This window comes from Mugil cephalus, chromosome 4 (assembly GCF_022458985.1).
Source record: "Mugil cephalus isolate CIBA_MC_2020 chromosome 4, CIBA_Mcephalus_1.1, whole genome shotgun sequence".
Taxonomy (NCBI): Eukaryota; Metazoa; Chordata; class Actinopteri; order Mugiliformes; family Mugilidae; genus Mugil; species Mugil cephalus.
Window position 1 is genome coordinate 14,478,501 of NC_061773.1, and position 15,159 is coordinate 14,493,659.

Genomic DNA, 15,159 nt, shown 5'->3' on the forward strand with positions numbered 1-15,159 from the left:
TTGCATGAGGAAATGAGAGAGACGCCGCGCTCGCGGAGGAGAATAAACCTCCCGTCTTCTTCTCACCTGAGCAGCGACAGAACACGCCGCCGTTCATTGGCATGTTCTGAAAATAGACGTTTATTTTTAGGCCCGTACGTGTCTTTTTTTATGACGCTCTTTGTTGCCCACGTCCATTTTACATCTGCCCATTTGTGTCATGCTCAGAGGCTGCGTGTCCTCTCGACATGAAAAACACTCTTTCTGATTGATCAATACACATTAAGCGAGAGGACGCATATCTGCAGCTGAGCCATGTGCGTCCGGTTCAACCCGGGACAAGGACATCCCAGTGTCCCTCTTTAAAGTTGATTTTGCAGTTAAGGCGTCGGCGGAGGAACATTTAATTATCACAGACACCCCTCGCACATGATTAAATATAACTGTGTGAACTCTCTAAATGCTAACGCGATGGTAAGACGAGCTGTTACAGGGCTAACCGGGTTAGCTTACTGTCAGCTGCCTTTTAGAGAGGAACAGGTTGTTGTTGTTGTTGTTGTTATTGTTTTGAGGAACATGAATCATCTCGGTATCGGTTCGGGACAGACACCGAACGAGAACCCAAGAAAATCATGCATCAATGTGAGAAATCAGCTTACGGTGGAAACAGATAAGCGCTGTGTGAAACTCAGGTTTCATGCAGGTTTACCTTCTGTCACAAAGACATGACAAACACACCTAACACACGTGGTTTTTGTTTGTGGTCGGCTCTGAAATACATTTTCAAATATCCTCTCGACGCGTTTGTTCTTCTGGAGCATCTGGATTTCTCCTCCACCACATTCAAATCACCTGGCACACTAGCTCACTGGCGACACACCTGAGGCTGACCTCGGGCAAAACCTGCTGTGGCTTTTGTCGTGCCACAGGAAGGCAGTGTTTCTGTCACAGAGGTCATCTCTTTTCTGTTTCTGTAGATGTTGATGAGGGATGACAGATCAGCCTTAAATATCTGTTTTAATGATCAGCTGACTGTCAGCTGCTCGATGACAAGATGCTTAAAGCAGAACACATCTAGGAAAAACGGCTCCTCTCGCTGAACTTTGTGCAGCAAAAATAATCACCCTGGTAATTAGGTTTGAGTTTATCCACGTTTTGAGATCTAAAAAAACAACTCAGCGTTTCACATTATATTTTATTTATTGTTTGTTACCTGCACAATGTTGTAAAACTGTGAGTGAAGTTGGCTGCAAAGAATAAGCTTTGGTCATAAGTTCCGCCAGAACTAAAAGAAAAAAATAGATGATTCAGTTGGACTAAATAAATACTTAGCCAACAAACTACTGAATCATCTTCACTCTGGGCTGTTTATGCAGATGATGTGAGCATATTTACTATGTCAAGCTTGAGAGCACGGCAGGGTTCCCGTGTTTACCGAACGCTCGCTCAGATGCTGCACTTAAAGCACGCATGCAAAGATAATTAAAGTCAACATGGACGATAACAGTTTGATGAGTTACCTGCTTCCACCCCGGCTTTCTAAAAGCAAATACTGCACACAGCTCCATCCGTCTGGAGACGGGCTCGTTATCGCCGGGACGCGTCACCGGCCCCCACCCCCACCACCACCACCACCACCATCGGAGCTGTACATCTCTCTCAGCTGCCGTTTGCTTGTATCACGACTGATCTCTGGAGTCGTTCGGATTTCTAAATGCTACAGGTAAACCACGATGTCGTGATGATGGCCATCAGTTTATGGCAGACACATTTAGAACAGCGAGACTGGAAGCCGTGAGCGTTTACCAGGCAGGGATGTCCCATGGCAGACACTATCCAGTTACATTACAGGAAATCCAGCGATAGCTCGGCACATTTAATACGATTTAAAGTCAGAATATCTTGGCTTCTACCGCTTTGATTTAAAAAAATAATTTAAAAAAGCCTTCCGGCTTTATAAAAATGACTCTTAATTGAACCAGACAATGATGCTGATGTTGGAGATATTACTGAAAGACAAATGACACTCGTCCGTTATCACACACACTGTCACTGTCTCATTTTCTATGTGTGTGTGTGTGTGTTGTGTCTCTCAATCTTACATTCGGGTTTCCCTCATTTGTCCCCCCCCCCCCACCACTACCCTCCTCTTTGCAGTGAAAATATAATTACACTTTCTTCATTAAACTGAGTAATTTCTTACGTGGAGGACGCAGCTACAGCTGTCCTCTGATTACTAAATGGAACAGAGCAATGATCTATGGAGCCATTAGGGGAACGGGCTGGAACTAATTTCAATCCTGGAATGGACCGATGACTGAAAACACACATACACACACACACACACATAGAGACAGACAGAGAGAGAGAGAGAGAGAGAGAGAGAGAGAGAGAGAGAGAGAGAGAGAGAGAGAGAGAGAGAGAGAGAGAGAGAGAGAGATCAAAGGATAAGAGGGAGAGACAAATAACAAACAGCAGCATGTCGGCCATTTTCTGGTCTCACACGGAGCTCTGACTGAAATCCTGAGGAAACTGATCATCTTTTACCATAAAATCACAAAATAAGGAGTGTGTCCTTGTGTGTGTGAGTGTATAAGTGTGTGTGTGTGTGCTCGGTCAATAGAGTGAGTGACGCATTTCTATCAATACACCTTAGATTTAAGAGAAACGCTACATCATCCGTTGCGCCACAGTGGCCTCATCATTAGTGACGTGGACACATCAGATCAGCCCACGGCCCAAAGATACAGAGAGTATGTTGTTGTGTCATGGCTGTGGTGAGCGGTGAGACGCTAACACAATGTGGATTGTTGTAGCCGTGTGTTGCTCACACTGGCTGTCAGTGGAGTGAAGGACTGGTCTGATTCAGGAGTAGTTTTCAGGACGCATCACCAGGGCGGAGGAGAAAATAGGAGTAATTTAATAAAACGTTCATCGAGACGCTCTACTCTCCTTCATGAACAGTCAGGTTTGAAGTTACTCCATTTTGATTTGTTGACAGTGTGCATTTGTGCTGTGAACTGGCTCATAAATGCACAGTTAATCAAATGCCCGACCCGACTGACGGGCTGCTGAATCAGCCTCGCTGACGACTTTCTGTCTAGCTTTTGGGTTTTCACCTCGGCCACAATCGGGCATATGGTATTTACGTCACTTATGATGTTCATAGATATGCTCTCATCTCATCTTCTACTGCCGCTCATCCTCAGTAAGGTCGCGGGGAGGGGGGGTTGCTGGACAGATCGCCAGTCCATAGCAGAGCTAACGCAGACACAAACAAATGTTCACTCACACTCACACGTAGGGTCAACTCAGGGTCACCACTTAGCCTAACGAGCATGTGTTTGGATGTGGGAGGAAACCAGAGAACCCGGAGCAGACACAGGGAGAACATGCACATGCGACTCCACCCACAAAGGCCTGAGCTGGACCCAAACCTGAACCTTCTCAGTGGGAGGCACCAGCGCTAACCATGAGCCCATTAATATGCTCTATAACATAAAAATTAACAAAATCTATTTCTGCATTTGCGCTTTTGGATTACAGTGCTTCTACCCTGTTGCACCCGTTCCCGTCTCGCCCTTGTGTCTCCATTTGTGTCCCACCTCCTGGCCACTTATCAACTTATTAACTGATTTAATGTTTTACACAGCGGACCACAGCACCACATGCAGTGACGACAGACTTTAACAGTTCAAGTTTCTTATAAGGGATCACAAGTTTTAGTCTGGTATCAGTCTGGTCTGGTGTAGACTACTGGACGGGTCTTACCTTCTATGGGTGATGTCTTGAGGCGGCGGCAGATGCCCTGCACATCCCCGTAAGTGTCTTGTATCTTGTTGACAGCCTCGCCGCTCCGTAGCTCCATCAGGTCCCTTAGATCCATCACGGTCACCCCAAAGTCCCCGTCATGGTTGCCCTCGGCAACCGAATTCCCCGGAGGGTGATCCGCCGTGTTGTTGGCCATGTTGGTCCTCTCTTCACAGCAGTGTCGTTCCTCTGCGCGCCGCTTTGTCGCGGGGGGGGGGTAAAGTGAAAGTCGACTGTAGTTTTTTCAAGTCACGGGAATTGTGGGTAGTGCAGTTCTCGCAGAGGGCGGAGTGGAGGAGATGATCGCTGAGGTTAGCTCCTGGCCTGGATGTGAACGCTCCTCTCGGTTACCGTGGAAACAGGGGAGTAAACATGTTTCGCTGGTTCAACGCTGCGGAGGAAAACAGAAACAGGAAAGACATCTTCACAAACTAGATCCAGACTGGAAAGTGTCTGAACACCCGGCAACCGAACATCATTATCAGTGGACAGATCATCTCAGCACTCCCTTTGACTTTTTCTAATTAATAGCACAGAGACTAATTTGGCCAATTAGAGGAGAATTTCTCGTCTCACATTATTAAAGGAGTCCCCGGAATCACTGAGGTCGTTACGATATAAACTGATCATCAGTGTGTTCTGCTCCTCTGAGACTCCTGATTGTTTGGTAAATTTCTGTTCTCCCCGAAACTTCTGCTGCTGGAGTTTTTGACTCTGATGCGGAGACAACACCATCATTAAAACAAAAGCATCATTTTGTCTTTTCTCTTATTCATCGCCGTCAAATGGGTCCATCAAGAGCGCCAAAACATAATATCTGAAAGGAAGGAACGAGCAGTGACAGCAATAAAAAAATAAACATGTGTGGGTACACAGCTATACACTGAACTCAACACACCTCCTATGACTGATAACAACAGCAGCTGGTCTTTAAATTCATTAATGGAACAAACTACGACACTGTGAAAACAACATTAGATGACAAATTTAATTAATGGCTACAAGTTAGGAAAAGATTAGATACCGTAATCGGGGAGGGTGTAAAGAACTAATTTAGTACAGTGACAAGAAAAATGGCTTCAAAGACAAAGAGCCAGAGCTCAGGAATGAATGAGCTGCAGCTCTGAGAGTCAATCAACATCAACAACCGACCGATAAGATGGAAGAACGCCACTGGGTCACGATGTGTGAGTGTGTGGAAAAATTGTGACATCCCAGTCCATCACCACAGATTATGTAAGTGCACATCAACGGCCACCGTTGGTTTTCACCGTTTTGTTCTGTGTAATGGACACACACACACACACACACACACAAACACACACTGTTAGAGAGGTACTACTGTTGGTGCGAGGGTCAGGTTTTCTCTGAGAGGTGGTTTGTGGGACAGCCGGTTGATTCAGGAAATTGCCCTGGAGTTATGAGGAGGCGTTAGGGTCAGACTCAGAGACCACTCTGGTCAGATGCTGAATATGTAATGGTGGAAGCTTCCGCTCGATCGCTGTTCAGTATTTGGTTCATAAATGGAGCAGCATCACTGGGATTTAACATCTTATTTTATTTATTTTTATTCTTAGTTTCTTTTTTTTTTAATCTTTTTTTGAAAGAAATAGAAAAAGCTAAAAAATGTTCTTATCTGTAATTAATTTGTAAAAATTGCTTCGTTTCCAGGTCTCATCAATGTATTATTATTCTCTCTCCATCTGTTCGTCGGCTCTTTTATTTTTATTTCTCTGTTTTTCTTCCTTCATATACTCTCACACAACCACACACACACGTAGATATTTTATGTCCCCATCCTGTCAGTGTTTCTCTTTGTTTGTCTTCAGTATAAAAAAATAATAATGACATTAATAATATCAGTGTTGGCTTTGACAGATGAACTACACTTCAAATCTTGTCTCGTCACCACGACGATGTCTTCCGGCTAATTCATGACTTTCCATGATGCAAATTTGCACCACCTGAAGCAAATGTAGGCAGACTGTGCCAAAGGCGGTGTTGGAAAGAGGGAGCGGCCTTTTCTTTTTTTTCCTTTCTCTCCATTCTGTAACAATCTCCACGATGTCACTGAACATGGAGAAATCATGGGACTGCCCCAGACAATCTAACAAAGAGTTTATGGGGAAGTTTGAATTAGCTCAGTGCTTTCAGAGGAGAATAAAGGAGACCTTAAACAGACCAGAACAAATGTCGTCCCTCTCCCAGTAATTATGTGTCTGGTCATTGACCAGAAGCTGAGTCATTATTACGGTCAGGCTGCAGGGAAATGAAATGAAACATACTGCCTGGTGCATTTACATTATTAAACAAACAGGTGATGTGTTTGTGATGGAGAAGGCTAATTAGAGATGGTGACACCACCAATATATAGGAACTGAAAGACAGGAAATTTACAACCATTCAGATTTACATTTAAAAAATACAAGTGGTTTCTCTTGTTTTTGGTGTTTAGACAAATCTGCTGTTCAACCTTACAGTCTGACAAAACTTCCGTTAATAGTCCGTTGTGTTGCCTTTGACCGGATGAGTAAATCTGCTTTAATTAACAATTGATTGTTGTTTGACGCACTTTATTGTGTTCTGTTTGGCCACGACAATCAAAGAATGAAAGTTTGATTCATCAGAATGTAAACTACTGAACTACGAGTACAAAAAGAGCTTGGTGAAATGACAGATTTTGGGTGGCGTTAAAACATATTTCACACATACGCACGCACACACACACACACACCTACAACGTTTGTTCAGTACCACACCCAGCTCACTCCAAAGGTGAGCATTCCTATCTTAGGAAACTTAATGACACACCTGATCACACACATGTCTTGTACCCTGCCCTGTGACCGAGTATGCACAGTATATGGCTGCGAAGCTTTAACAAGAGAGCACAAATGTTAGAAATGCACGCACACTACACTGGGTTTGACACAATGTCACTTAGCACTTTGCTCAACACTTAGCCCTGGGAGAGAATAAAAGAGGGATGTGTGTGCGTGTGTGTGTGTGTGGTTGCTGCAGTTGGCTTTGGATTTTGGAGAATGGATAAACACCATCTTACATTTAATTCTAAATTAAACAGTACAATGACATTTAAAATTGCTGATCTACGTGACGGATTGGCATGTTTGCTGTAGTTAGCCCAGCTGCTGGAAACAGCTGCCCGGCTAGAACAGATGCCCACAAATACTGTTGCACCAGCTTTATCTGTCAGAAGTTTAGTGCCACCGCTAACAAAGCCGGACTTAGTTAGAGTCCAACTGATCCTGAACGTTGGCGAAGTTAGCTGCTACAGTTAGCTGCTACTGCTAGCTTCTACGGTTAGTTGCTACAGTTAGCTGCTACAGTTAGCTGCTACTGCTAGCTGCTACAGTTAGCTGCTGCAGTTAGTTGCTACAGTTAATTGCTACAGTTAGGTGCTACAGTTAATTGCTACAGTTAGGTGCTACAGTTAATTGCTACAGTTAATTGCTACAGTTAATTGCTACAGTTAGCTGCTACAGCTACTTTCTCAAAGGCAGCTCTCAGCTTAAAGTTGAGATGTATTTGTATGCTCATTTAGGACTTCTCCGTTAGTTAACTAAACCTGACATCCACTGAACTCCAACTCTAACTCTTAACTTTTTTCTAACCTGGACCCCAAAGAGGTGAGCTCATTTTAAAACACATGTGACTTTCATGTGTGGTTAACAGCAAGAGGCTTCACATGACAGCACGGTTTGGAACCACAACAAATCTAAATTTAATGACCGTTTTCTATTAAACCATTAATGAGAGTTAAAGAAAAATCTGACCATAAACCTCTGACAGATAGGATTTTATTAAATTTACAATTTAACATCAACGTTCGCTTCTCTACCTTAAAACGGAGATAACCAGGCGCCTACGTGTACTGACGTGTGCGCATGCAGCTGGACCGATTCAGAGCAGCAAAGTGATTTGTGGTTTTCACTTCTCCAGTGTGAGATAGAAGAAAGGCAAATGATTTACCAAGACATGATTCAATAAAAGCAGAGACGACTTCTGATAGTTGTGATTAGCTTGTTGTGACCGGGCAGTTTGAGCCCTGTGGGTTTTGGTCAGAGGTGGACTGTCGTGCTGAGGGAGGAGGCCAATCAAGAGCCTTGCTGATGACAACGTTACAATCAGACAGACCACGACAAAATTACATCATCTTCTAAATGAGAGAGTGGCAGTCAAATTAAGCTTAATATATTACATATGTCAAACAGAAACCCATGAAATTCAATTAACGACATGACCGTCGACACTGAAGACAACACGGCGGATTTGAAACTGAAACTAATGTTGAATAAATATTGTGCGGTTGATCGGTGAAGTGTAGCTGAATGATGGGTGTGCCACGTTTCACCTTTCAGCGGCGATCAACAGATGCAGCCTCGAGAGATCGGACCGATCGAAAGACACCAGACAGGAAGTGATGTCATGGCTCCCATCTATACATAGATGGAACATCTCGGTGGCTTTAAGACAACCACAGTTCCAGTGCGTGAGAGCCAGCGCGTCTGTTCTTTGTCTGTCTTATCTGAGAGTTATTGACCCCAGATTGAATTAGGCTGCAGTGGGCACGTTGCCAGCCACTCAGTTTGTGTGTCTGAGATACAATAAGCCTGTGTGTGTGTGCGAACCAGCAGAGGACCCAGTGTCTCTGTGCCCATCTATGAATTCCCTCCGTCTTTCTCTACAATCTTTTACTGCTTTTGCTTTACCTCAGAGGGGGTTTCAACTTATGTTTATATTATTTGTTTGGTTCACAGAAGCTTTAAACCGTACTGTAATACAACAGAAACCACAGGCATCCTAACTCACGCTGTGTTCACATCGTGTCGAGATGGAAAGACTCCCATATTTATTACTCGTTCAAAATCATCTGACAATTGAAGGCAGCTTCTAGTTCTGATGCCCTGATGTTTCAGTGCAGTCGGAGGACGATCGAAAAGCACCTGAAAACTGACACATGTAGATGTGCCTTTTCAAACGTAAACGGTTTTCTGAAATAAAATGCCCCAGCAAGGCCATGTGTGTGTTTTGGCAGAGCGCACGGTGAACTACATTTGGATAAACTAAACAAAGCCAAGCAGCAGAATGACTCACACACACACACACCAACAGCACATCCATCATGTTGTTATTACGAAGATATCAGAAATGTATGAACACAGCAGAATTACATTAAAGCACTTTAAATGGGCCTTTAGCTTTTGACCAGGGGGCCGCGGTCATCAATAAAACTGTCACAACCGTATGAACTGGACAATGCAACTTTTGAATCGGTTGTGGTGGGCTTGTGAGCGCCTGGCGCGCTGATGTTAAACTGGATTTGTATTTGACAGACAGCTGATACATTTTGCTCAATCTAAGCTGCACCAGAGATCAATTTTACACATATTTTATTTCTGCAAACTTTATGCAGAGCTGTGAGTACAGCTTTTACAGGTTCATTTTAAACTAGACTACATGAATTCCAACACAGCATCAGAAAGGTGGTAATTTAATTTTAGCCTAACCACTAGTGAACCCAATAAAGTGTTCCAGAGTAAAATTAATATTCAGGTTTCCTTTTTATTTTTCAGAGGCCTGACCTTGAATTACAAACCGATGTGGGCTATTTGATCACAAGTGAGCAGCTTTAGGTACGTGTGTTCAGACCTGGCATCAACATGCATCTCCAGATCTGATCTCGGCTTCGTGCTCCGTGTGCAAATAAACCCCGGCATCATATTTTAACAGCTGCTGTTTCTAATGGATCACTACCGCTGCTCATGACCTGGACACACACGTTTTTAAATTATTACTCATTGATCTCAGTCCTGCCTGTTAGTTAGAAATGCACAAAACTCAACTCACTTAACTCACAAAACTGCTGGTTTTTCTATGCGAGACCGTAATCTCTGGTTATAAATGAGGAAATATTTAATACACTACAACCCCTCATACATCAACATGACCATATCAATAGCTAACAAAGACTCACACTTGTGTGCTCCTGTTAAATATTTTCATTTGTAAAGGCTTACTTAGATCTTTCTAGTTAGTTAACAATTACAAGGAAAGAATAATTTAAAAGGCTCTCATTACTAATGGGCAAACTTCACTTAGGGTGCATTTTCCTTTTCAGATGATTATTTATAATTGGGGATGGGCACCGAGAACCGGTTCTCCAAAAGAACCGGATTCATCTGGTTCAATTCCCTGATACCATCAGCCTCCATGCTTATCGATTGCTTTTTGTGCCCAATCTTTACATCGAAGCGTGTCATTCACATCACGTGACGACGAGGAAGACGCGACGGCAGAGAGACTGGAAAGTGTGGCGTCACTCGTGGAGGAACTGTAACAGAGCAACAGGCAATTCATGCAGCACTGTAATTTCAAGCAAGGGAGGCAACACCACCAGCATGATGAAGCATTTGATGACGACGCACGGCATTAAACACTGAGATCCAGTGACCAGTTTCTTAGAAAATGTCTTACCTCTTGTTTAGAAACTCAAAATAAAAAACTGAAAAAAATAATTCTGTTGTTCACATAAAACCACTAACGTCTACTTTTTCTAAAACAAAAATTCACAGGAGGAAGCAGAATCAATAATGGCATCGGCAACAATAAAATATTATCAATAATCCCTATTTATTTTAGAGGTGGGATTTTTTCTGAATGAATGAGGCAAAACTCTGATGCAGCTGACGCGGGAGCGAGTATAAATTGCCTTTAATGTGTATGTAGGCTACTATCAAAGGAAGAGAGAGCTCCAAATGTGGAATCTCCTGGTCGGATGTTAATCCTGGGTCTGAACAGGCCCCGAGAGTTGTCCTATGGTGCATTCAGGCCACAAGTTCTCCAAGGAACTGTGTTTATTTGTCTTTACATAAAACTGCAAGAGCACGGCTAACAAAGGAGAGAACGAGGTTGTAAATTATACAGCTTCTTATCAAACACTGCACTGTCATCAGCCTTTGAGCTTTCACTAACTACAACCAATCACAGCAGTCCTCTGCTGCCCGTATAGCATACCCAGTTATAAATCAAGGTCATTAACTAGATTCCCCGAGTGGCAGCTCAGTCACACCACTTCCATCAAACTGACTTTACAGCGTCAAAGTTCACTGTCTGGCGTCAATATACGGGGAATAATCTGATTCACCGACCCCGCACCTACAGAACCACTGAGTAACAGGTCGTGAAAGCGGTCCGTTCCTTCCCTTTTCTTCCCCCAGACTGTCCCTCCATTCAACTCTACCGTCCTCCCTCCTCTCCCTCTGTCTCGGCTCTCCTCTGCAGACACACCTGCTCTGCATACTAAAGGAGCAGCCTGCGCCGCCCTCCTCCACACAGAGGCCCCACCATGCAAACTCACTGCTGGCCACACCCTCCGCACGAAGAGCAACTTTTTTTTTTTTTCTTTTTTTTTTCCCTTGTCGGACAAAACAACCAATCACACACAGACTCGGTCCCACTGAATCATGTCCACGCTGAGTCCATGCAGATATTTCAACATGCAGGGCACGTCAAACAGTCGACACCGAGTCGGTGTGGGTTTGGTCTAGACAACACTGTGTGTGTGCCTGTGTGTGTGTGTGTGTGTAAGTGAGTGAGTGAGTGAGTGTCGCAGCATACCAGAGTAAGGAGAGCGAAAGAGAGAGGCCAGGAATGCAGGAGACCACACCCATATCTGCAGTCATGTGACCTGAGGGGAAAAAGGAAATCCCCACACTGCAGAGAGGCCGAGCAGAGGTGTGGACTCGGTGTGTCACACACAAATGTGTTTTTATAAACCCCGTCCTTTATTTACATTTAAGGGCTTCCCCTTAAAATATATCAATCTGTTAAATGGAGACTTTTTTTTTTTTGTTTTTTCTGTCCTGTAAAGCAGGAGTCTCAAACTCCCTTTAGTTTCGGGGTTGTACACGACTCAATTCGATCTCAAACGCCCTAAACCAGTAACATAATGACATAATAACCCACACATAATGACAACTCCATTTTTTTCCACTTTAGTGAAGTACAAACTGGTTACCGTTTTATGAAACATACTGTAAGGAAAAGTGCATTTTTAGCATATTGCTAGTTCTGTGTGTTGTGTTCTGTCCACTACTCTTCATTTACCAGTGGACAAATTGAAATAACACTGACATTGAATGATTGCAGTTAAAAATCATGCCTCGGGCCAGACTGGACCCTCTAGCATATGCCTATGTTTGACACCCGTGGTCTAAATGGGAGGAAATTCTCCACAACGTGAACGTGTACTCACACAAATGACTCTCATATGGTGAAACCACATGGACAGTTACCAAGGATCATCTTAACGTTGTGCACAGAGACACAACCCCACAAACACGTAAACAAACTAATGTTTCTGTGTTTGAAAGGACCTTTCATTGGGATAATGCATTCACCAACTCCTTACCCGAGACATCTCCACTAAAAGGCTCTTTAGAGTACGCCCACGTATGTAGCCCACACTGGTGCGATTTATACCATTTATACTCGTGAGCTGGTCAGTTGCTCTGTAACAACGCCACCCAAACGCTAGTCACTGCTGTGTCTTTTTTTGCCAGTCGGGTTCATTTTTGTTACTACTTCCTGCTTCACTTTCAACGATGGCGGCAGAAACGTTCGCAGGAATTTCTGCCGAATTTCGTCAAACACAAGTCATGCAAATGTCTATTATCTCCAAACCTCCTCAGTTAACCTCAGATACTAAAGCATAAACACACTCCTACCAAGTGAACCAGCTCTTGAACAGCTCTGGTGCTCTGCGTAGCTCTGCACAGTAGGACTCTGCGTTAACGCCGTGGCCTCTACGTCGACTTAAAGCAGAAACATAATGTACGGTACATTTTGAAGAAAACCCACACACTTCTTGGTAAATGACTCATCAAGGAGCAATGCAGGTATGGACGCAATACAGAAGAAACGCGGGTAGGAACCTGCCACTAGTTCCCTGCCTATTTATTAATGTTTTTTTTAATACATTTTATTATAACTTACACGTTTACAAATGCCAACTAAAAAGTGGGTGCTCATTTCATATTAAAAACAGCAGACACGTCTATATAGAGCACGGGTCATCGACTACATTTGTCCAACATGTCACATCAGAAGTTAAACCTAATATAGATCTATAGCTGCCACATTTTCAAAAAGGTTTTGTATCCTTTCCTTGCATTGTATGTGGGTTTTTTGTTCATTTAGCAACGAGGACAGGAGGATCAGGTTTCCATGTCACACATTTTCTGGCCACACAAAGCTATATCTGTAAATTTGGTTTGGGATTTAGTTCCACTGATTTTCTGAAGGTCACACAGTTCTGAAACTAAAGGTAGGACATCGTCTGCATCGTTTCTTAACCCGTTCACTCAGTACCAACGTACGCTGCTCGCTCAGACCCACAAAGTTTTTTATTTAAATGTCATATATCAACATTATTATTTATAAAGCACTGAATTATGAGGACAGGCTACATATAAAGATTTAATAACACAAAATAACACCAGCACTGGCTCTGACAAACTTCCTGCTTTATTAACAGACCCACACAACTAAGAGCCCCTTTCCAGGCGGTTAACATTTCCGTGGACGGAGACGATGCAATGTGGTAAATCTGTTCAGGTTTTAATCTGTTCAGTGAGCAGGCGACGGCGTGAAACCGCTCTGAAAACGCTTCATTCTGCACCGAACATCACGGCCATGTAATCACACAAACTTCACGCTTTAATGCAGAACGCTCATTCCTGGGATTCCTGAGCGACTGGCTGAATGACTGGACAGTGCAGACAACCAGACTGAGGCCCCATGTTTATTGTAGTGTGTGTGTGTGTGTGTGTGTGTGTGTGTGTGTGTGGTGTCAACAGTGTATCTAATCGTTTGAATTCTTCAGTGTAAATGGAGATTATACAGAGATGTCTCTGCATCTTTAGTCATCTTTTTCTGCAGACGAACATCAATCTACAGCAAAGCATCCTGTAGTTTCTCATGTGTTACAGAGAGTTTTTGTTTCTTTAAGCACTGCGCTACTGCCCCACAACAGTTAAATATGACTCTTTGGGTATACTGATACCCTACGATGATAGTACACTAGATTTTTATATGACAACCGTGAGTAAAGTCCAAGCGATGACTTTCCTTGACCTAACTTTATGACAAAATTAAAACGAGGAGTCATAGTTGTAAAAACGTACGCCTTCCAGTGTGGGTGAAAGTGAAGGCAGACATTAGAACCAACCATTTCACTGACCGAATTAGCAACTAACTTGCAAATGAATCAATTAGCTGATGTAAGGAAGCGATGAAGCTTGTTAAATTTTACTGGTTTCAAGTAAGACAAAAGTAAATAGATGTGTGGACTCTAAGGAGAGGATATCTTCTTAGATTTTAAGAAATTGCAAGATGAATTTTGCATTTTTTTTTTCTTTAGCATTTTATAGACTAAACGAACAATTCCCTACTGGAGAAAACAATCCATCAGTGAATAAAAAAAATATCTGATGCTGCAGTTTGAGTGTTAAGATGTTAAAACCGTATGTGATAATATGCAAAAGAAAACTAACTACACAGCTGCTATGTCTTTCTCCTGCTTCATGTCCCTTATTCGACCAGGCACCAGGGAAGAGATGGATCCCAACCAAACAAAGCAGCAACATCTGGAGAGCGTCCACAGATTCGATAATCCCATTTACAGCCCGAGGCTCTGTTCACCACTGCAGAGACTTGATCACCACACTGATCACAACCCAAATACGTATCTGCAGCAGCGTGTGTATACGCGATAGCGGGGGCACATCAGACACTGGTTGTGCCGGTCGGTCCCCAGGTGTGACTGTGCGAGCAGCAGACTCATAAAAGCCTCCATTGTTGCAGCAGATGAAGGGAGAACGAGACGGAAATCACACGGCTGACACACTTCGAGCACTGTCCCTTTAATGTTTGTGCTTTTTATGAAGCCGTATGGTCCTTACGGGCCACCGTAGCTGTTTATGAGCCGCCTTCCAACAAGATTTCGTTATTATTATTATTTTTCATAAATAACTCATATCAGAAGGTCAAGCTCATCCGACCACATCAGGGAGATGATTTAGACCTGAACGTATGGGCAATTTGTTGCTGTTGTTATATACAAGTCATGGCAAGACCAACAGTCTGTACCTGAACAACTTGGCAAAATTCACACGGGAATGAAGGCCACTAGATGGGACTTAAAGAAAGAAGTAAAAGCGCTGTGTGATAAGCTTTTTGCTAGAATACAATTTTATATAATTAGTTTTAAAAAATGAAACAACTGTTAGACCTCTGAACCAAACATTTTTCCTCCGTCATGGTCCACAACTAAACATATCATTGCTTTGT

The 15,159-nt window shown here is 43.2% G+C and overlaps 1 protein-coding gene across 6 annotated transcripts in view; it reads right to left on the reverse strand.

Annotated features, from left to right (window-relative positions):
- Window positions 1-15,159, reverse strand: part of LOC125006504 (plasma membrane calcium-transporting ATPase 1-like) — an 86,191-nt gene that overhangs the window by 48,372 nt on the left and 22,660 nt on the right. For all 6 annotated transcript variants that reach the window (XM_047582583.1, XM_047582579.1, XM_047582581.1 and 3 more), the window contains exon 2: window positions 3,751-4,180. In XM_047582583.1, the coding sequence (XP_047438539.1) occupies window positions 3,751-3,946 (196 nt within the window). In that variant the 5' untranslated portion in view covers window positions 3,947-4,180. The remainder of the gene's footprint in view (window positions 1-3,750; window positions 4,181-15,159) is intronic.